This window comes from Eptatretus burgeri, chromosome 12 (assembly GCF_056783735.1).
Source record: "Eptatretus burgeri isolate ZD-2024b chromosome 12, Ebu_testis_v1, whole genome shotgun sequence".
NCBI classification, from domain to species: domain Eukaryota; kingdom Metazoa; phylum Chordata; class Myxini; order Myxiniformes; family Myxinidae; genus Eptatretus; species Eptatretus burgeri.
The window spans coordinates 12,750,417-12,774,899 of record NC_140972.1 but is presented as its reverse complement, the minus strand read 5'-3'; the positions used below and the strand labels follow the sequence as shown (position 1 = coordinate 12,774,899).

The 24,483-nt window shown below is 43.7% G+C and overlaps 1 protein-coding gene across 4 annotated transcripts in view; it reads right to left on the bottom strand.

Annotated features, from left to right (window-relative positions):
* SETDB1 (SET domain bifurcated histone lysine methyltransferase 1) overlaps window positions 1–24,483 on the bottom strand; it is a 164,483-nt gene that overhangs the window by 5,779 nt on the left and 134,221 nt on the right. For all 4 annotated transcript variants that reach the window (XM_085849564.1, XM_085849563.1, XM_085849561.1 and 1 more), the window contains 8 exons: window positions 23,034–23,139; window positions 14,974–15,122; window positions 13,806–14,065; window positions 13,430–13,464; window positions 12,534–12,603; window positions 7,228–7,438; window positions 4,837–5,102; window positions 4,471–4,559 (listed from right to left, as the gene is read on the bottom strand). In XM_085849564.1, the coding sequence (XP_085705690.1) occupies window positions 4,471–4,559; window positions 4,837–5,102; window positions 7,228–7,438; window positions 12,534–12,603; window positions 13,430–13,464; window positions 13,806–14,065; window positions 14,974–15,122; window positions 23,034–23,139 (1,186 nt within the window). The remainder of the gene's footprint in view (window positions 1–4,470; window positions 4,560–4,836; window positions 5,103–7,227; window positions 7,439–12,533; window positions 12,604–13,429; window positions 13,465–13,805; window positions 14,066–14,973; window positions 15,123–23,033; window positions 23,140–24,483) is intronic.

The window sequence follows — 24,483 nt, the reverse complement described above, 5'->3', positions numbered from 1 at the left end:
TCAATGGGTAAGGCCTGAGCCGCCTTCTTGGCCGTATTGTGCATCATATGGCAAGGGCATCCCATGATGTCGCACTCTGGATTTTGTTTGTGGATATAAGCAGCGACTCCTTTGTGCTTGCCCACCATGACAGAGGCATTATCAGCACAAAAAGGAAACACAATTTCCCCACGGAATTTTCCTGTCACTGAACTCATGATCAAGCAGTTTGAAAATGTTTTCTCCAGTGGAATCTTGTTTGCACGCAGGCAAACTTAGCAAACCTTGCTTCACAATCCCAGCACTGTTGTCATAGTACGAAATCAGGACAGGATATAGCTGGGCCTCACCACTGTCATTGCTACCGTCTGTAGCTAGGCTAAATGGAGCTAGTCTAGCAATATCGGCAATAGATGAAGCAGTAACATTTGACAACTCACCAATTACACTGGTCAACAACAAATTTGTTGTCTGCATTTTTTAAGCTGATTTAGGACGAATCTGATGCGCTGAATCCAAAACTCACATTAGTTTTGTTCAATCAGGTCAAGTTTTTGAGATATGGCCACATGTCGTTTTTTACATATTTGTTCACATGTATGCATGTGTGGAGCATTTTAGAAGAAGTTGGTGGGGGTAAAATGTCATGTCAAATAATTGTTTTGATTGGAAATAATTATTTTAATGACAAGAAGTATTCAGGTACGATAGTTCTGGGTGATTATGTCGAAAAGGGATCAGTTTGAAGTCATAAAACCCTCAAAATCTTCCAAAAATTGGTGAGGCAAAGCATAAAGTTCGTGGATCAAAACTAAAGTTAATGGGGCAGATTTTGTAATAATGTGATACAAAAAAGTTGTATTTCTTGAAATAACGAACTCTGAAGAATGTACAATACCTACATGCGCCAATTTATGACATGCGCTTCTGCTCAAGCTTGGAGTGCCACAGCACGAACCCAAAGATTGGAGACTGTTCATTGACAGCAGCAAGCGATCACTGAAATGTGTTCTGCTACACAACGGCAACCAGTTTTCCTCTGTACCCATCGCTCACTCGACTACACTGAAGGAGAAGTATGAAGCGGTGAAGTACGTGCTGGAGAAAATTGGTTATGATCAGCATAAGTGGTTTATTTGTGTTGACCTGAAGATGGTGAACTTTTTGTTGGGACAACAGTCTGGCTTCACCAAGTACCCATGTTTTCTGTGCATGTGGGATAGTAGGGACCGTGCTCAGCATTACACGAAGAAGGACTGGCCTGTGCGGGAAGAATTGGTGCCATGCAAAGAAAGGAACGTCATCAACGACCCTCTGGTGGACAGAGACAGAATACTCTTCCCACCGCTGCACATCAAGCTCGGCTTAATCAAGCAGTTCACCAAGGCTCTGGACAAAGATGGTGACTGCTTCACTTACTTGTGCCAGGCTTTTCCAGGATTGACCATGGAGAAATTGGAAAGTTGGCATCTTTGATGGTTCTCAGATCCGTCAGCTCATCAGAGATCCAGAGTTCAAAAACTCAATGAACGAAGTGGAACTGGAAGCGTGGAAGACATTTGTTTTGGTAGTGAAGAACTTTCTTGGCAACAATAAGGCCAGAAACTACGCAGAACTTGTCAACAACATGCTGACTGCTTTCAGAAACCTGGGCTGCAACATGAGCATCAAGATGCACTACCTATTTTCACATATGAACCGGTTTCCTGAGAACCTAGGGTTCAATGAGTGACGAGCAGGGGAGAGATTCCATCAGGACATGAAGGAGATGGAGACCAGGTATCAGGGTCGCTGGGACGCAGTCATGATGGCTGACTACTGTTGGAATCTGAAGAGAGACCTCCTGCCGCTGAACATTCCAGGAGTTCGAAGAAACGGAAGTTCAAGCCCTGAAGTTTGAACAGTGGTGACGCAACATGCAATTTACTTGTACTTACCTTTATCAATGCCCACCATTCAGATGACAGTAATCGATGTTTCTATCATGTAATCAATAAATGTTGTTGGCAAAACATTTTTTTTTCTTAAAAACATGTTTAGGATGATATGTGTTGACAAAAATCAGCTGATAATGCCACAAAATGTAATTGATTTTGTCACAAGATCTGATTTTTTCAAATCAACTTAGCACAAAACCTGACCTGATGGAGAGAGAAACGGATGCCATTTCCTGATTCAGCAGTGCCAGAATACCCTAATTCACTTGTAGAAATCTAGACAAACATTCAGAAAGTAAAAATTGTTGACCAGTGTTCTTTTCTTTCTTGTTCTTGTTCTTGTTCTTTTTTTTTTTTCTTTGCTTTTTTTTTTTTTTTTTTTTTTTGTTCTTGCACATCTTGCACATCTTGCAAGTTTTTGTTCTTGCACATCCATACTTTGAAGCAACTTTTGAATCTGGAAACATCTTTTGAAATAGAGGTCCAGCATGATCTGAGACTGATATGGGCAAGTTATGTTCCCACAATAAATCCACTAAAGAGAAGTTCGCTCGGGTAACATCCTCTTCCTCGCTTGTCCCTTGTTTGGTGAAATAATTCAGAAGTGTACCGGTACTGTGCTCGAAGATCTCTCCCTTTGCAATGTCTGTGTGCCGTTTGCTTCCAACGTGCTTCCGAATATCATCGCGACCTCCGTGCTCAACTGAAATATCAACGCTGCATACTGTACAATACGCATGATGAATTCCTCTTTCAGACTTTCGAATACACGGGTATTGGAGACTGTATTCGATCTTGTACTTCTGAGACCATTTCTTGGTCTTCGTAGTAAGCTTCTTTTCTGCCATTTCGTAATCAACATCGAGGGCTTGAAGCATCGGTAACTTCGAAGTCGATGTTCCACAGCTGCAGCACGACTCGTAGAACTCTAGCGGCTGTTAAATTAAACACCGCACGGTGGTCGCGACCGCCGGGCTGGTACGGGGCCCAGCTGCATGCAGTGAGAGTATCGCATGCATATACACTGTGCATACATACCGCATGCACTGTATTGCACACATACCGCATGCACTAAATCTCAGTGCATGATCGCATAAGCGAGATCCAGACCCAATGTTTCGCTGCTCCTCATTTGAATTTGCAATTTTTTACGTACAATTTGGTAGCAGCGAACGTTATGGAGTTACCACATGCTATACGTAGCAGACGATGCTTTTCATTCAATTCTCATACTAGTACATTCTGATTAGTGAACAGTGCAAAAATATCAAAATTTCGGGAGGATAAGGATAGTGATCGTAAGGGCGGGAGTTTGGGTGAATTTTCGGAAGCCTCCCGATGAAATCGGGAGGGTTGGCATTGCTGGGGCTATATTGGCATGAGGTTGGATGAGGCGCGAGTGCAACAGGCAAAATTGCCTTGAGGCTGGAATCCGTGCGAGTGAAACGGGCTATCTTGGCATGCGGCTGGATTTGATGTGAGTGAAACGGGCTATCTTAGTATGAGGCTGGATTTGATGTGAGTGCAACGGGTTATATTGGCATGAGGCTGGATTCGATGCAAGTGAAGTGGGCTATTCTTGGCATGAGGCTGGAATCGGTGTGAGTGAAACGGGCTATCTTGGTATGAGGCTGGATTTGATGAGTGCAACGGGCTATATTGGCATGAGGTTGGATTTGATGCGAGTGAAGCGGGCTATATTGGCATGAGGTTGGAATCGGTGTGAGTGCAATGGGCTATCTTGGCATGAGGATGGAATAGGTGCGAGTGCAACGGGCTATCTTGGCATGAGGCTGGACTCGGTGTGAGCGCAACGGCCAAAATTGCCTTGAGGCTGGAATCCGTGCGAGTGCAACGGGCTATCTTGGCATGAGGATGGAATCGGTGCGAGTGCAACAGGCTATCTTGGCATGAGGCTGGAATCGGTGCGAGTGAAACGGGCTAGCTTGGTATGAGGCTGGATTTGATGTAAGTGTAACGGGCTATATTGGCATGAGGCTGGAATCGGTGCGAGTGCAACAGGCAAAATTGCCTTGAAGCTGGAATCCGTGCGAGTGCAATGGGCTATCTTGGCATGAGGTTGGACTCTGTACGAGTGCATCGGGCTATATTGGCATGAGGCTGGATTAGAGGCGAGTGAAACGGGCTATCTTGGCATGAGGCTGGACTCTGTACGAGTGCATCGGGCTATATTGGCATGAGGCTGGATTAGAGGCGAGTGAAACGGGCTATCTTGGCATGAGGCCGGACTCGATGCGAGTAAAGCGAGCTATCTTGGCATGAGGCTGGATTTGATACGAGTAAAGCGGGCTATCTTGGCATGAGGCTGGATTTGATGCGAGTATAACGGGCTATCTTGGCATGACGCTGGATTCAATGCGATTGCAACGGGCTATATTGGCATGAGGCTGGACTCAGTAAAGGACGTGGGTTTGAAGGATAGAGGATGTTTGCAACAAAGAGCAGGTTGCCTCTTTGGAATTAATGGATCAACAAACATCAACATCATTTCCATGGTACAAGAAGGGAGTAGTTCACAGGTATTGGATCTTACTTGCTGGCAAAGAAAGCGACCCAGGGAAGGCGAAGGTCATGCGTATCCACAAATACATTTTGTACAAATAGGTTTGGACTGCAGCTGTGCTGTGGAAGATAAAGAGACCAAAGAACAGTAATTCATCTTGCACTGAGACAGGTGAGTGTGGTTGAGGAGAACATGTACTTTCAGCCAAATGCTCGATGATTCGGCAATTCTTACTCATCATTCAGTGAATTACAAAACATATTTTAAGATTAGTTGTGTGTTCGAGTTTACTTTCCAAAAGAAATATGAATACAACTGCAGCTCACAACCACTCCAACTGGGTAACATGTTTCCGTGTGCACAAAAAGTAGTAAAAGTAGGTCTCGTGTGCCTCACATTGAGATAGCGGCCCAGGTTGCCAATGAGCTTGGCATCGATGATATAGCATGAATCTTCGCCGTTGAACAACTGTCGTGTGGTCTTCTTCACCATGCCCAAATCTTCAACATTGTCGTTGCTTGCCCGACGCATCCCGCTTGAATCCTTCATTGACTGGTTCCGCGTAGGCCGGCTGGTGGACTTGATCGCCACACCTCGAGACGTGCTCTTGAATGCGAAGCAGCGGGTTGTCTTAATTGCCACCTGTGGCTTTGTCGGCTTATCTGCAACCAAAATAGGACATCAAAAAGGTCTTCAAATGAATGGTTATCGGTTTGTCATGTAAATCAGAAGCAATTTTTCCACAGTACAGTCGACTTAAAAAAAAAAAAATCATTTATTAAATAAACCAGAACAGGCACTCAGTAGAGCGCATACCTTCGCCAACGCTACGTTGTGCCCCCCCCCCCCCCAGAAACCGTTGATTGTGAGGGTATTTAATCCCATACCACATCTGCCATCTCATATGTGTTATGATGGCTTAAAAACATTAAATTTCCTGCTGTTTGACACTGATTCACGTACATTGTACAATTTCTGTATGAACTCCCTGACCTTTTTCGGTGTCGGTGTAAAGTCAATCTGATGACAACTGGTCACATCATAAGAAATCAAATATTTCACATCACAGGATAGGGAATTGAATTCTAAACATTTTGAATCTACTTGCATGCAAATTGTATAAGAATTGACCGCGTTATGATAATAAAGGTTGTTGATCCCCCTGACCTTTGACCCAAACCGCTAACAAAGGTAATGACGTCATTGTGTCATATCGTATATGACAAGATTGGGCATTGAATTCACAACATTTTGGCATTGGTTGCATGCAAATTGGATAAAAATCGACCTAACTATGGCAAAATGACGATTTTGACCTTTTCATGACCTCGACCTTGACCTTTGTACTCTTAATTTTGTAATTGGTATTAGAGTGTGGGGAACAGAACAGTCAACATTTTGGTGTTGCTTTCATGCAAATCGGATAAGAATTGACCGTGTTATGACTAAAACCGCACATTTTGCAATGTGGTGACCCCCCCCCCCCGCCCTGACCTTTGACTCCCAACCGCTAATAAGGGTTATTACGTCATTGTGTCATGTCACATATCACAAGATGGGGCATTGAATTCTGAACATTTTGGCATTAGTTGCATGCAAATTGGATACAAATTGACCGCGCTATGGTAAAAAGACGATTTTGACCTTTTCATGACCTTGACCTTTGACCCGATCGCTCCCAAAATCTAATCAAATGGTCCTCGGATAATAACCAATCATCCCACCAAATTTGCTGTGATTCAGTTCAATACTTTTGGAGTTATGCGAATAACAAACAAACAAACAAACAAACAAACACACATATTCACAAATAAATAAATAAATACACAACAATCAAAACATAACCTTTGCAACAAAGTTTGCGAAGGTAATGAGTTAAATCAGAGACAGACTCAATGGTGAAATGTACACGATTTAAATCATGATGTGAGCATCGACAAGAAGAAAAACACATTTTTCTTGATGAGGAAGTACCAGAAAATGGTAGGAAATATGTCAACTGCAAAGGTAAGAGCTGGCCCACAGTTGTTAAGCCGATAATTATTTTCCACTGTTATCTTTCCGTTAAATGTTTGCTTGTATTTTTGCCGTTCGTCGCATGTCGAGCTGACTGAGCCGTAAAAAAAAAACGGTCGATTGTGCAGAGCTCATAACGCCCGGAGGAGCTGCCGAGAGAAAGTTTTTAAAAAGGCAGACGCGGATCGAATTGCTTCTTGGGATCGGAGGATTTCCGATTTCTCCTTGGTGCTGCTGGCTGTGCCGAACTTGCGGAGAGGGCCACTGTGTCACGCCCCGCCAAACAAGCTGCGTCCCTTTTTCCTTCCTCGGTCAGCATACAGAACGATAAAATGCCAACGGGAGTATTAAAAGGGAATTTGTAGACCATATGAAACACTCGACTGCAAGATATAAATATATACTGTATAATCGTTGTGAAGCAAGACAAAACACGAAATTATATTTTAAAATAAATAAATAAATACAGAAAGAACATGGATGTACAAGAAAGAGCAAGGCTTAAAGAACATCAAGAGTTAGTTTAAAAAGTTGTTAAACAACAGGAAGATGAAGAAGAAATGGAGACAAAAAAAATAAATAAATCTGTTCACCACCATCTCAGATCATCCCCAATCCAAAATCATGATCTTTTACACGCACACGCACACACACACACCCACCTCCGCCCCACACACATTGTTTGTCCAAGTCTCCCTCCATTTATACCTATAAAAATGCAGCCACTCGTATTGATTAACGAAAGCACCTCCATTAAGAATACAATTTTACCTTCTGAGCTCTTTGATGTCGAATCCTCAGGTCTGCGCTTTCCTTCAGCTCCATCACTGTCTGAACCAGATGAGATTGTCTGTACATCATCGCTTGGGCAAACTGGGTTCGGCTTGCGCTGCACAGGAGCAACCTGGGCAGGCATCTTGCTAACCGTTTGGGGGGGATCCAACCCTTCAGCTTCTGAACCACTTGAAAGCACCATCACCTCCTGCAGCACATACGGTGGCGAGCACAAAGCACTGTCATCTACAGCATACGTGTGTGCATTCTCGCGCGCGCGCGCGCACGCACGCACACGCACACGCACGCACACGCACACGCACACGCACACACACACACACACACACGGCAGGAGCTGATGACCAGGCGTGTGGTGTGTCTTGATGAAGGTTTTCGTTTGTTTATTCCCCTTTTGCATTCCCGCAGGCCCAGGGTGATTGTATTACTTGCAAAATCAAAGATTCACAAGCATATTGGTTGGTCTGTTATGTCTGTTGTCTGATCCACGCATACCTCCGCCACGCAATGCCTGATCCATGAGAACATATCAGGCACAAAATAGTTTTGAAATATCATGCTTTTTGATGAGACCAACTTTGGCCCGATCTCTCAATGGTGAAGAATCACTTTTAAAATTAAATAAATATCCTCTCCGGATCCGGATTTGGATCTTCACCAAAATCAAATCAATTTGTCCTTGTCACACACCCACCTGTCCACCAACTTTCATCCGAATCTGTCCACAACTTTGTGAGATACTACGATACATTTATTGGTTTAGCACCAACTCTCAATGGTGAAGAATCACGTGAAAAATTATCGGATCCGGATCCGGATCCTCACCAAAATCTAATCGGTTCGTCCTAGTCACACACTCGACCTGCCCACCAAATTTAATCGGGATCCAGCCACAACTTTTTGAGATATCCTGCGCACAGACAGACAGACAGACAGAGACGGACGGACGGACGGAGGGACGGACGGACGGACAAACAGATGTGAAAACAACCTCCTTCACCTTCGGTGGTGGAGGTAATAACCCAAAAACATGAGTGGAAGGGGAAACCTCAGTTGACCTACGTGAGCATGTCTATAAATTACGTACTGTTTGAGCACGATTCAGACAGAGTACATCTTAATTACGTATTAATGAACCATGATTGGCATCTATTAATTACATACGATTTGGAACATGCCTTTTAGACCTTTAAAGACAATTTTAGACCCCTTGACCATTTTAGACCTGAAGACCCTTTTGACTCATTCAGACCTTGACACCCTTTGGACTGCTTAGACCCCTCGACCCTTAGACCTTTTAGACATTCAGACCCATTGGACACTTTGGACCACTTAGACCCTTAACTACTATTAGAACATACCCTTTCGACCCCTTGGACTCTCTGGACCCTTTAGATTCCCTCACAACCTAACCACTATTGGAAAATACCCTTCAGACCACTTAGACCCTTTAAGACCATTATAGCACCGGCGTAGCCAGGCTGAGGCAGACGAGGCAGTTGCCTCGTCGCTCATTTCCTGAAATATGATCTGGCCTGAGCCCTCTGGCCATCTGAGCTCCCATTTTGAGCATTGAAATTAGCCAAGAATAGGTTTCTGGGCATCAAAAATGCATTGGCTTCTGGGGATTGCAAACTTTTCGCGACGCGTGCCGTCACATCAACCAAGTTCACCTCTTTTCGCCTCATCGCTTTTGGACCTCTGGCTACGCCCCTGCTTATAGACCCCATCAACCCCTTTAGACCTTTCACCCCTGAGACTTTTTAAACATTTAGACCCATTCGACGCACAACACACAATAAACAAACATCAATGGAGTCTTCTTGCAATATACAGGCGAGGGCTATAGAGCACGCATCAAAATTATCATGAATTTATCTGCCAAACTTGTGGCACAACACAGTATCTTGTGCATCCTTCAACACCATGACTGGGAAGGGTGAAATTAAAAGTGATCAAGTGATATGAGAAAAGTGAACGAGCAGTGGACATCAGCAAAGCACTTAGACATACCGAATCCACTTTACGAACGATTCGTGCAAATGCCGATAAAATCAAAGCGAGTGCTCAGTGTTACGCTTTAAATGCAATGATAGAGAGTTGTTCGCAATTGGCCATCGTGGAGAAGATGGAATGCTTGCTTGATGGAACGCCCAACTAACCGGAATCCTTCAGCTGCACACCATTGTGCCTCCACCTCCACCATCAGTGCAAGCAACACCATTTGACATCAGTTTAATGAAATATGTTTTTATTTTAATGCATCAGTGACTTTCCCTCTCTCGGTCGATCCCATCCATCCAAGCTCTGACAAACCATGACCTATTACATTGTTTCTCATGGGAAAATTACTTTAGTTTTACGCGTTTTCAGCTAACGCGGTAAATTCTCGGACCGAAACGACCACGTTAAACAATGAATACCCAAAAGGCGTACCTTTTCAGCAAGTAATGCGCAAATCTCCACCCAGCCGGAGGGTGGGTACTCCGCTGGTTTGAACAAAATTTGCATATTGGGTCACCGAATCAATCAAAATGTAGAAGCGTATTGTTGAGAGCAAAAGCGCAAAGGGTCAAAGGTCAAGGTTGCATGAAATCATCAATTTTCATCAAATAGACTTGAAATTTGAATAGGATTTACATGTTGGGTCACTGAAGCCTATTGTTTGAGGTTAAAAGGTCACATGAAAAAAAATCACTTTTCATCCAATCAACTTGAAATTTTAACAGGATTTGCATATTGGATCACAGACCTGGTTCACCGTTTTGACAGGTCAACGGTTTCCATGACAATGATTGCACTACATTATAATCAAATGGGACTTTTGATGATTTTATTTTTGCCAAACCTCGGTATTTTTTCAAGATATCAAATTGAAACTTACAAAGCATATTTGTACGTTTGTGTAGTATATGTGCATAAAATCTGGTCAAGATCAAGGCCATCCAAAACATGTGAAACACCTATTAGGCTGCAATTAGAAAATGTTTCAACCAAATCTGTTTTACATAAAAATCCATCATGTGAAACACTTGACAGGTCAAATTTTTGAAATTGCCAAATTGCTTTTTCTATGGTGACTATTCTTGAGTTGCATTTCACAAGTTAGCCTGGTGTTGGCTTCACGGTCAAGGTGGCTGGCTTAAGCTGTTAGCGTCTTGAGTTTGAGCCCATCATGCCTTAAAATAACACCAAGTGGGTTGACTCGACCTGTCATCCTTCTGAGGTTAGAAAAATGAGTGCCAGCTTACTGGGGAGGGGGGTGGGGGGGGGTAGCACTGTGTCAGTGACATAGCCATGCTCCCAGCAATGATGCAACCAGCAGCCACATGACATCTTTCTTGTTTGTGCGTTTCAATGCAAGTACTACATCTTGGGACAAATATTTTGCCACTGGTCCACCTCAGCGGTCTTATAAAGTTGAAAGGACTGAAACATCGACTGATGGCATGGGCCAGCGAGGCGTGCTTGTGAAGGCGAGTGCATTCTGAACGGTCAAATATCCCAGCCTCAAGGAAATAGTCATAAATAGAGTCGAGCACTCACATGCCAACATATTGTTGAAGATTTCCACACGTTCGGCGTGTGCACGACCTTTTAAACCCAATCCAGGCCGCGCGTCCGCCGAATGAGCAATCCAGTCATAGCTTCCGGATCAACGCCGAAACCCAGCTTCGGGTGTTGTTAACCACACCATAGATCAGCCAACTCTTCTGTCCACGCGCTACAGGGTCAATCGCCGAATTATCGATGTACCTAATTATTCGTGCAGACAGAAATGCCGGGGATCTACACCTCAACGGAGTGTGCATGAAAACGAGCCGCTTTAGCAGCTCGTTCCGTTTGTGATTGCCGAGCGGTTATATATCGCCAAGCCCCGTCGGACCCGATTATCTTATCGGTGTTAAAAACCAGCTAACATTCCGAACGCTCCATGGCAGTCAATGTGAGGAAGGGACGCAACGAGCAGGTGACATTTAACAATGGGGACATTTATTTCCATACACAGACATGCAATGAATGGGGGGATGGGGAAAAAGACACGAGCAAAAACCTACAGCCGAGTTCTATTATGAAATGTAAAGCAAATACAACACAGACACTTAACAGTTTCCTACTTGTTAGACGGGCCCACGGACACACGTCCACACACACACGTCCACACACACACACCCAATAAATGGTGGCTGATGCCTTTACTAAGGACTTCAATTCAGAGGACAGATGAGCTGAAACCCAGAACCGATCTCGAACCTCTCCACCTCGTGTGGTCTTCAAGCTGCTCGGACCCGGGCTCCAGCGAGAGCAAGCTGGATCCAATCACCGTGAGCCGCGATCCTTCCCGAGCTCGTGCTGGTGAGACGAGGCGCCGATCCTTCCCGGAGATGCGTCGCTTCCTCATAGAACCACCTCCAAGACGAGGCCAAGGAGTCGCACCAAGCCGGGAGCCAAGCGGAGAACAAAGAGCTCCGAGCCGAGCAACCAGCTCAACTCTCTTCTGATGAACAAAGCCTGTCACAACACGAACCAAGAACTCCGAGCCGAGCAACCAGCTCAACTCTCTTCCGATAAACAAAGCCTCTCTCTTCGACGAACCAAGCCAGAGCCCAAAAAGCGAACCAAGCCAAGCAGAACCCGAAGGTCTGCTGAAAAGCCAAGCCGAAGCAAAAAAGCTCTCGAAAAAGTCTCAACCCTCGCCAAGCAGAAGCCGAAGCTTACTGAACCCAAGCCAAGCCAAGCAGAACCAGAAGGCCTGCTGAAAAGCCTTCAAACAGCCTCCAAAAAGCCTCGACCCTAACCCGAGCCAAGCAGAAGCCGAAGCTTACTAAAAGTCAAGCCGAAGCAAAAAGCCTTCAAAAAGCCTTTTCCCTAACCCGAGCCAAGCAGAAGCCGAAGCTTACTAAAAGCCAGCCCGAACAAAGCAGAGGATCTCTTCTTTATTCTTATCGGCCCCCTCCCCCGCTTCTGGTGCGACTCATGTCCTCGTGCTCCATCCCCCGCTCAACCACGGGTGGGAGGGAGTTGCTTACGTCATGAATCATGGGACGGGAGGGCTCTTCTTCCTCTTCCCAGAAGAGGGGGGGGGGCGTCTTCCTTTGTGTTGTGATCGCTCCCTAACTATTAAATTGAATCGCAGTGCACTTAATCGATTTCTGCCCATTAAACAATGGAAGGTAACCTATTTATAGAGCATGGACTTATCGACATATCTGAGCTAAAGGAACCTGTATGTTGAGTGCGATCGAATTCCAAATTCGAAACAATGTTTTCATGGAAAGACTTACATCATCTTTGTATTCGTGCGTCATTTGCTTTCGACTCGCCGCTGCTGCTTTATCTTGTGCTGTCTTCGTCCTGAAAAAAAACAATTACATCGATGTTTAAAGTAGATCAATTGGTATAAACAGCACAACAAGCAAAGTAAAAAAAAAAAAACATGCTTAACATTTCGTTTCCTCTCGAATCTAACTGGTGAATATCAAAGTAATTGCATTCACCGTGCCGAATGACATCATGGCATTCCGATAATTCTGCAATAATAATAACTAGCCGAAACCCCGTCACAGACGGATTCCGTTCCATGAGCCCAATATGACAACCAGTGGTGGCTCTTGTAAGAGCCGGATCCCAGTCGATGTACTCCATGGCCTCACCTAATGAGGCCTACAAAACGTCCTTGTACATGACATTTTTGGTGTACACCACTCTTTGTGAAGAAGTCCTCTGATTTGTGCACGTGTCTACTTTGACGTACAAACACAGTGTCAAAACTTCTCAGGTCACAGTACGGAGAAAAACGTGACGCGACCGCTGGGAGGAGCACGAAATTGGTCCTTCAGTATTAATATATAGATAATAATGCAAAAGCAAGATATTCATCCAGGGTACGTCAGTGCCACAAGATTACGATATTATAAACCCAATCGATTAAATAAACCCATTGCAAGTTGATCATAATTAATCAGAACAAGGTGCAACGATCCAAATCAATCCAATCACCAGGGGGCATGTGCACATGTGACACACAGTTCCATTACTACACTGAGCGACTGCAATTTGCGCAATGTCACAGCAATGTGCTAGAAACAATGGGACATGAACTTGTGTGGACCGAGAAGAGGTGGCAAATTAAAGAGGTGAGTAAACGGACACTCTCAAAACAAACGCACAATGAACATACATTTGAACTGAAGCACTTCCATCAGCAGCCTTGTCCTGAAAACACACCAAAAAGGGAAAAAGTTGACAATTTTCTGCCTTCCGATTTTGTATACGTTCTCGTATAAAATAGATCCACTGAATAAACAATTCGATGATTAACGATATACTGCAATTATTATTTCACACACACACACACACACACACACACACACACACACACACACACACACACACACACACACACACACACACACACACACACACACACACACACACACACACACACACACACACACACACACACACACACACACACACACACACAATTCATGTGATCAGTTCACTTACTTCTCTGCAATGCTTTTGAAAACCGGACGATTCATCGAGATACTCACCGGATGCACACCCATGGAGTTGGCGCTCAACCACGAGGCAACTTTGCTGCTCGCCGTCTCTGCCGTAGCCGGCAGCGCCGCAGACGAGACGGCAGCCTGTGTTGAAGCCTTGGCCAATAGCCGACCGCTACGACCCTGCACGGCTGCTGCGGATCCGGCGCTGGTCTGAGTTTGATACTGTCGCAACTGTTTCTTTTTCATAACCTTTCGTACGTAGGCAGGTGGAACTTTGCTGGAGCCACTGCTGTCATCTTGTCCTGCTGTAGATGGTGTACAAGTATGAGTGCAATAGTACTGATAAAGTTTAACATCGATATTACTGTTAAGTACATGATGAAACAAAATATAAACTGACAGCACAAAGCCAGAGTGGAGCAGTCACCAAATTGTAAACGAGTTTCTACCTATTGTCCATCATCAGCACCGCAAACCACTTCCACAACCCCTCCCCAAAAACACCAAACGATGGCCCGAAAGGACGTCGTCTCTTCTGAGACTTCATTTTAATATTCTCCCTTTACCTTTAGCTGTTGTGGTGGCACAAATTTGTCCCATCACAGCCAACTACACAAATTTTAATCAGTACGTGCCTCCTTTAAAGTAACCGAGCTGATATACACATCAAGGACGAATGGTACGAGATTTGATAGACTGGGAGGGCAGTGGAAGAACAACCCCATGACAGAACGACACCAGAAGCTCCATCAAACAAAATGCCTCAACGTCATCAAGCATGATGAATGCTCAAAGAAAAGTTTACTTTTTGACTGGGTGAAGCAGAATTAAAAGGAGAGTTTGCAAACAAGTTTGTATCCGTAATCTGAACTGCAAGACTGTTAGTGATGTACACTGTACAACGTTTGGTGATGACACACAAAATGGTGAACGAGAGATAGGAAACAGAAAGACAAAAATCAAACACCACCCTTTTACTTATGTAGATTAAAATTGTAAATACGTTGCAAGCATATCCATTTGGGTTAAAACCTTATTGGCTTTTTGCATGACAATGGCCATAATAGGACAAATATGTGGCTCCAGAACAGCTGAAGGGTGAACATTCAAAGTACCGTGTATACCAACATGACGTAAAGGTGGTTGGGAAGCAGGAGGAATCAGTGGAAGGAAAGAGGAATCATAAATGACAAACTCTTGTTTTTCTTTTTACCAGGACGTCTTGAGGCCTGCACTCCATTATCTTCACTATCATAGCTGTCATCATTCAAATCACTTTCATCTTCATCTTCGTCATCTTCACCGGTAGCCTTCCTGTCGACACCGCTGCTGCTGCTGCTACTCGCGGCTTCACTCTCGTAACTGCGTGAACAATGGCAACATTATTTACAGAATTATTCGGAAGTTTTAAACGTGGAGATTTTTGATTGAAATGCATGAATCAAAATAAACATTGGAGTACAATAAGCGATGTTCCACAGAAGGTAAAATCTACTATATCTGAAGGACAAGTGAATGATTAAGAGGAGAGGGCTATCTTCTAATTGCAAATCGATAGATTCACAAGAAATCCGGCACTACCCCTGCCCCCTCCCCCTCCCCCAAACATGAATGAATGGTTGTATGCCGGTGAAAGTCAGCGCAGATGAGTCCTTTTTGAGGAAGCTTCCATGTAGTAGAGCATGGTTTTTCGATTGGGACCGATGCCAATGCAAGAGAATTTATGTTTGTGACTGAAACCGTTTGAAAAGAGAAACCATCAACTCATTCTGGTAAAGGAACCTGTATGTCGAGCCGAGTTTCTTTGCCACCATTTCTCCCCTGAGTGTCGTTTCCATTCTTCGCTTTGTTGTGTGATGTTTGAGGCGCCCAAGGGCTTTTTAATACACTTTAAACAGATTTTACAATGTCGGCACGAGAACAGACACTTTTGTGGGTTTGCACGAAGGAAGTTTGTGTTCAGCTCATGCCACACATAATAATAATAATAATAATAATAATAATAATAATAATAACAACGAGCAAATTCAATGGAGCGCCATTGCAAATCCCCCATGCTGCCCACCTAAAGCAAGGTTGAAATATGGCAAAACGTTCACCAGGAATGACCTCATATCAAATTTAGAGTTAAAATTATTTTTCTTTGTTTTGACCTGCGACCCCAAGTCTCCACCCCTGGGGCATGAACCGGGGGTCAAATCAAAAACCGGGGGTCAAAACCGGGGGACCTGCGACCCTAAGTCCCCACCCCTGGGGCATGAACCGGGGATAAAATTAAAAAAAAAATTGTTTCGTACTATTATTTCATGTGTCTCGCAATGTTGATTGCATTATACAAACTTTCATTGGAAAATGTGCCTGCAATTGCATTTTTTTTGGTGTTTGACCTTTTGATTTGAATGACAGCTTCAACTTTTACACAAGAACAGGCAGAATTGCCAAGAGCTGAGAGTATCTATAGAGGAGGTGAGAAAGGGCTTTGACAGAAGATCCAAGTTGGAGTGGAGGAAGTCAAGGAACGGTGAGGTAATCTAAGAGAGTATAAGGCTCCGGAGCCAGATTAAATGCACCCGAGAGTATTGATGGAGGTGGCTGAGCAGGTAAGCGATGTTGGCGGATATTTTAAATTGCTCACTGGAGTCAGGACAGGTACCGGAGGAATGGAGAGAAACAAATATAACACCATTATTTAAGAAAGGATCCAGAGAAGAATTGGAGAACTATAGACCTGTTAGTTTGACTTCAGCTGGGGGGAAGGTGTTGGAGACATTAATTCGGGACCAGATGAGGAACCATTTAAATAAATACAAACTAATTAAAGGTAGTCAGCATGGGTTTACCAAAGGTAGTTTCTGTTTAACAAATCTTTTAGAGTTCTACAAAGCAGTGTCTGATTGGGTGGATGATGGAAAGGCAGTGGACATCGTATATCTAGACTTTAAGAAGGCATTTGATAAGGAGCCACATCGGAGGTTGTTAGCCAAAGTGAAAGTTTGTGGGGTAGCTGGTCGGATCGCTAATTATTGGATTGCAAACGAGCTGAGTGATAGGAAGCAAAGAGTGGCTGTGAGTGTGAGGATGTCTTGCTGGGAGGATGCAAGTAGCGGGGTACCTCAAGGATCAGTACTCGGACCATTACTATTCAATATTTACATCAACAATTTGGATAATGGCGGAAAGAGTAAGCTTTCCAAATTTGCGGATGACACAAAGCTTGGACGTAAGGTGGATAGCGGAGGGAGTGGTGATCAGATTCAGGAGAGTATTGATACTTGCATTGATTGGGCAAAAGATTGGCAGATGGAATTTAACCTGAGCAAGTGTAAGGTGTTGGGATGGGAAAGAACAATGAAAATAGAGATTACAGGATGCAAGGGGTAATTTTGGAGTGCGTCACACAGGAGAAGGATCTGGGGGTGGTAATAGATATGGGAGGTAAGCCGGCAGAACAATGCCAGGTATCTATAGGTAAAGCAAAGAGGGTTTTAGGTTTTATTCGGAGGGGGATCATTTATAAATCAAAAGAGGTGGTGTTAACATTGTGGAGGAATTTAGTGAGGGCCACATCTAGAATATTATGTGCAGTTTTAGTCACCACAACTGAGGAAGGACATGGATGCCACAGAGAGGGTTCAGTGCAGGGCGACTCGATTGATTCCAGACCGAGCTAGACTCAGCTATGAGAAGCGGCTGAAGGAGACAGGGCTTTATACACTAGAAAGGAGGCGGTTATGAGGAGATATGATAGAGATGTTTAAGATAATGAAAGGTAGAGATAAAATAAGTGCAGATGAATTATTCACCAGAGTAGACAGTGATAGGACCAGGGGCCAAAGCCTGAGAGTAAATAAGAGGAGAGTTAAGATGGTAGTAAGGCAGGGGATTTTCACTCAGAGAGTAGTTAATGCATGGAATGGTCTCCCTGGAAAGGTAGTGGCAGCAGAAACAGTAGATATGTTTAAATTAGAATTAGATGGGTACCTGGAAGTTGTGGAGATAGAGGGGCATGGGGATGTTGGCAGGACTTTTAGGTTGTTTGAGTAGTGTTTCCTTGTGAACCCACCCCAGGGGTGTGTGGCCAAATATTATACTGCTCTTTCACCTTCGTGCCATGTGGTGATCATAAACTACCAAGTTTGGTGAATTTCTGAACAACTGTTTAGGAGGAGATAGCGTGACACAGACAGACAGACTGATTACAATATCCAACCCCTCCCCCCTCTATTTTTTTTTCAAAAAGCATGGGGATAATAATTTCAAAAAGCTGGCAAATTAAGACGCACTCAAATTGTACCTACAAGAAGGCTCAGAGTTTTGACAACAGGACATGTTTATCTTTCTCAGTGGTTCCCACAAAGCTCGTAATCTGTCAATAAAGAGCCAATTTGCCCGGTGCATTGTGCAGACACTTTTCAGGTGAAGGCCTAATTTTCAGTGGGAGTTTGAGAGATTGGATGCCATCATTCTCATAATGGTAATGCAGGCATTCGGAGATAATACAACTCTTCTAAAAAAAGGTCAGTTCATGCCTGTGCCACAAGCACCGCCCATTCCACAGGTCACGCCTTCATCCCTCTCCCCCAGCGTGACAAGCACCACCCATTAGCCAGGCCACACCTTTCCCTCCAGCAGACCAGAAATCACCGTAAATTTTTTCGCTCGACAGAGCACTGAGGCTTTATAGGCTTCTAATGTAAATTTGAAGACAGAACAACGAGTCTTCTATCATTAAAGGTACCGTTTTGAGGAAACAAAGGTATATTTTGATTATAACTCCTGCAGAAGAAATGAGGTAATGCATGTTTTGTTTGGAGTGATCGCAGCAGCGGTCTATTATACACTGTCCAAAGAAAGTGAATAAGAACAGAGGAAAGACAACAGTGAAGTCTTTCATAAAAAAAAATTCACTTTCGTCTGAGTTTTCAAGGCTGAATGGTGTCTCCCTGGAAAGGTAGAGGCCATCAGCCATAAGCTGTGTCGTGCAATTTCGTTCCACTCATCGGGGGGGGGGGGGGGTAAGACAAAACCTTGATAATATGATAGTTTATATCCAAATACATATGTATCCAAAAGTTCTCCACTCAAATAGCTGCAGTTATTGTGTATTTTCATCTTGAAAATCGATGCATTCACCGCACTCTCATTTGAATTTTCTCCACACAGATCACGTGATGCCTCCACAGCCAATAGACGCTCCCCCGTGTATTATTCAACAGGACAATGTAGCGAACGAAGAAGTCAAACGTTTTACGTCTGTAAGATGGGATAAATGGAGAGAAAGTGTCAACAAATGGCTCGTCTTAGACTGTCACGAACTACGTTCAGCCGAGAGTGCCGGCGCGGGAGAACCAACTTCGATCATGGGCCGATTGTACCCGGAGTGCCAGTGTAAAGATTTCAAGCTACCTCCCCCCCCTTCAAGTTACCTCCCGGTAATCTGATATCGATTTCAAGTTACCCCCGGGGGTAGCTTGAAATCGATTTCATCCTTCCCCCTACGATTTCAGATTACTCCCCTCAAAACATTTATTTATGTATGTTTATTTACAAAAAATAGTAATTTAATTGATATTGAAAACTAATTAGGGAAACACCATTGACCACGTGACAGCCTTTAAAGAGTTTGCAATGAATTTTGATTTTATTATGGATGATTTTATTTTAATATTGTTATTAATTGAAATCGGTATTTCTCATAGTTATAGTTTTTGCCACATTTTTATGAAATCCTTCTTCGATATAGTTGATACAAATAGACAAACTGGTATATCTTTTTAACCAACTCAGACTATACTTACAATTATGGAAACGCAATAAAATCAATGTATAAGAAAGGCAATGAAAACAGCTTATTTTTAATTCACAATTTCGTTGTGGTCATCTGGCAGCTCAGCTGCCGGGGTAGCTCTCATTTCTTGAAGCACGACTGTGTCGCTGATGCAGTGCCCCTCTACCAGTACACACTGGAACTGGGACTCATTTCGCCGACCTCGGAAGGATGACAGGCTGAGTGTGTAGCCTAGTGTTGGCTCAGTGGTTGGGGTGGCAACTTGGGATCCTAGGGTCCTGAGTAGTGGTTAGGGTGGTGGCTTGGGATCCTAGGGTCCTGAGTAGTGGTTAGGGTGGTGGCTTGGGATCCTAGGGTCCTGAGTTCAATCCCCGTTGGCCGCTGAATTAATGCACTGGGGGTTTGACTCAGCCTGTCATCCTTCCGAGGTCGGCGAAATGAGTACCAGTTCCAGTGTCTGTACTGGTAGAGGGGTACTGCATCAGCGACACAGTCGTGCTTCAAGAAATGAGAGCTACCCCGGCAGCTGAGCTGCCATACGACCACAACGAAATTGTGAATTAAAAATAAGCTGTTTTCATTGCCTTTCTTATGCATTAATTTTATTGCGTTTCCATAATTGTAAGTATAGTCTGAGTTGGTTAAAAAGATATACCAGTATGTCTATTTGTATCAACTATATCGAAGAAGGATTTCATAAAAATGTGGCAAAAACTATAACTGTATGAGAAATACTGATTTCAATTAATAACAATATTAAAATAAAATCATTCATAATAAAATCAAAATTCATTGCAAACTCTTTAAAGGCTGTCACGTGGTCAATGGTGTTTCCTTAATTAGTTTTCAATATCAATTAAATTACTATTTTTTGTAAATAAACATACATAAACTAGAGGGGGAGCACTTGGGAGAGTGCAAAACCCCCGCCGCCAATACTGCTGGGTCACTCAAGTGAACCTTATATCTTATTCATTAAATATGTCAACAGTGCTGACAGTTATAGTTCTTTTCTCCAACATTTTTTTTAGGGGGGGGGGTTGGAAATCACTTTAAACATGTAGAAATGCAAAAAAAAAAAATTTTTTTCTCTAAATATTTTGGGGGGGTTGGAAATCACCTAAAACATGTAGAAATGCCAAAAAAAAATATTTTTCTCTCACAATTTTTTTTTTGGGGGGGGGGTGGAAATCACTTAAAACATGTAGAAATGCAAAAAAAAAATTTTTCCTCCAACAATTTTTTTTGGGGGGGGGTTGGAAATCACTTAAAACGTAGAAATGCCAAAAAAAAAACATTTTTTCCTCTAACAATTTGTTTTTGGGGGGGACCAAGTCCAAAATCTAATGGCATGATCCTTGAACCATACCTAACCCCCCCCCCCACCAAGTTTTGTCGAAATCCGTCAGAGTTTCTCCGTAATACTGTTCACAAACAAACAAACAAACAAGACAGAAAGGGGTGAAAACGGTAACCTCCGATTTTCGATGGCGGAGGTTAATAAATGTTTTGAGGGGGGTAATCTGAAATCGTAGGGGGTCGGATGAAATAGATTTCAAGCTACCCCCGGGGTAACTTGAAATCGATTTCAGATTACCGGGAGGTAACTTGTAAGGGGGTAGCTTGAAAGGGGGGTAGCTTGAAGTCTTTACACCGGCACTCCGGGTACAATCGGCCCATGATCGAAGTTGGTCCTCCCGCGCCGCACTCTCGGCTAAACGTCGTTCATGACAGTCTAAGACGAGCCATTTGTTGACACTTTCTCTCCATTTATCCCATCTTACAGACGTAAAACGTCTGACTTCTTCGTTCGCTACATTGTCCTGGTGAATAATACACGGGGGGAGTGTCTATTGGCTGTCGAGGCGTCACGTGATCCGTGTGGAGAAAATTCAAATGAGAGCGCGGTGAATGCATCGATTTTCAACATAAAAATACACAATAACTGCAGCTATTCGAGTGGAGAACTTTTGGATACGTATGTATTTGGATATAAACCATCATATTATCAAGGTTTTGTCTACCCCCCTCCTCCCCCCCCCCCCCGATGAGTGGAACGAAACTTGATTTTCAGGCACTTTCTGAGCCATGGCTGATGGCCTAGTAGTGGCAGCAGAAACAGTAGATAAGTTTAAATTAGAATTAGATGGGTACCTGGAAGTTATGGAGATAGAGGGGCATGGGGATGTTGGCAGGACTTTGAGGTAGTTTGAGTATTGATGGGTGATTGATTGCATGTTGTATGGAGTGCTTGGACCATTGTACTTGCTGTCAAAACAAGTACAGGAATTTATAAATAAACTATTTCACATGTGCATGGACATGTGATTCACATCTTCTGTGAAATAAACAGACATTAAGAGAAGTATGTAATTAATTAGCGAAATTAGGCCGGTGAAATTCCCGAGATTTTTTTTTCCCTTAACAGTTTTGAATGGAGTGCATGCTTGAGTGCTTCAGTCACTTGGCAAGCGCTCTTCAAGAAATTAGGTATAAACACACCTCTCGATTATTTACATGGTGACGAGGATGAACATCTATACCATGACTTATTTCAACCATCATTGATGTACCTTCAAGAAGGCTCCGTGTTTTGAAAACAGGACAAGTTTTTCTTTCTCAATGGTTCCCACAAAATCTCTCCAAAGGGGGGAGATTTTTAATATGACGGCAAAGTCAGCTTGGACCTTATTTGCTCTCTGCCACCCTCCCCCCATCCTCCTCCTCCTCCTCCTCTCTGCCCCCCTCTCCTCCTCCTCCCTCTGCCCCCTCTCCTCCTCTCTCTGCCCCCTCTCCTCCTCCTCCTCCTCCTCTCTGCCCCCTCTCCTCCTCCTCCCTCTGCCCCCTCTCCTCCTCTCTCTGCCCCCTCTCCTCCTCCTCCTCCTCTCTGCCCCCTCTCTCTGCCCCGCTCTCCTCCTCCTCCTCTCTGCCCCCTCTCTCTCTGCCCCGCTCACCTCCTCCTCCTCTCTGCCCCCTTCTCCTCCTTGCCCCCTTCTCCTCCTTTTCCTCTCTGCCCCCTTCTCCTCCTCCTCTCCATTCTGCCCCTCCTCTCTATTCTACCCCTCTTCCTCCTCTTACCCCCCCCTCACCTCTCCCCCCTCCCCCTCCTTCTCTGCCCGCCCTCTCTTCGTATTCCCGTCAGCAGTGCAACGGGTGGTATTTGCTCATATTAAATATTTTTAATAGTTCCTTAAGCGTTCCCCTTGCTGTCTGTCTTTTTTTTAATGGAAGAACTCTACTGGAAATTCTTCACATCTCCGAAATGATGAACACAAAAGTGCAATGTCCATTCGCAAAGTGCAAAGGTTTTTAACCCCCAAAACAGAAACTTAAACACCTATTAATTTCCTTTGAATTTAATCTCAATGTAAATGACGTCACTTTACAATCATAAAGGTTTCCTTACGATGCCAGTCAAAGTGCAAAGACATTTATAAGAGAATAAAATTTGGATTACATTTTGAACAAATGTGAAACATTCCTACCCTTCCTTGTTCCTCTCCACACTCTCAATGTGGTCCAGGTTGGCAAAGTACTCATCACCCATTTCGAGCCCTTCTTTGTCTGCAAAGTCATCCGTCAGGATCTTCCCTGCAAAAAATAAAATTCCCAAAGTCATGATGGCAACACGGCAGGACTTCGGCACAGTGAAGTGAAGACTGCGCGCACGCACACCGCACGTAAGCCCCATTTTGGGCACATCGTGACACATGCTATATATTTACAATCATGAAAGCCAAGTCACAAAGTTTGACATACTTGCACCCAACAAATGCACCATCAGCTCAAACCTGCAGCACAAGCAAGAAAGCAGCCAAGACAGGCCTTCATATTGATTATATTGTATTTCTTAATCACCTCCTGCAGGGCACCTCATTCTTGCTTCAATGGTGTTCATTGGTGTTCTTTGGGCTGTTCCTAAGCAATGTCTATCAAACGCGTCTTTTGTTGGACATTATTTACACAGCAGCGATTGTATTATCACCCCACGGCACCATGAAACAAGTTATGTGGGGAGAAAAAGATAAGGCATGGACCATTTGACAGGAAGGCAGAAGGAAAGTCGAAAGCCCATGATTAACAAAAGATTGACATACCTATCCTCTTTTTTCTTTTCTTTACATAACAGAAGAAGAGCAAAGGAGGGTCAGAGGACTGAGACAGCAGAGGCAGTAATATCAGAGAAAAGAAGGTAAAAAAAACAGACCATTGACCCACCTGTGACATGAGAGACAAAGACCTTGTGCCTCAGCCCAATCACTGGAGATTCAAATAAAGCTGAGATGTTTCAATTCCAAGATGCAGATTCTTGATACTGTGATTCAAACACATAATTTCCGTTTCCAATTATCTGGACGTGGTCGCTTCTCCTCTGAGATATCCGCTTCCAAAAAGCTAAGTAAATCGCTGTGCTGCCGGAGATTTTATGTTTTCCGCTTGTGTTGATTGTTATTCGTACTGAGTGTCCATGCCTGTTTTTTTGTTCTCCTACACATTTTGATATTTTGTCTCAGGCTCAGTTTGGGGCCTACCCTTTTATTCATTTATTTTTCTTTCGTTTCCCCCCCCCCCTCCCCCCAAACTGTTCCCATACCCATGATGAGTCTCCAATTATCTGTCCCATCATGCACCACCCTCACTTTAATTCCTTCCTTATAACTTCCGTTTAATATAAATTAAAAGTTAAAAAATAATAACAAGTGGTGCCAGGGACAACAAATTCTGCCCATTTAAGGCATAAAGTTATTTTGGGGATCAAATTTAAATTAGATACATCCTTAACCTGAATGTTGATCATAATGAATAGAATAAGGAATATTTTAGTCTTAGTTTGAAGTCAATTAAACCATTTTTGACGAAGTTATGACCGTAAAATGATTTTGACCTTTCAAGGCCATGTAAGGTCAAAGGTCATGGTGTCAAATGAAAGCCAAT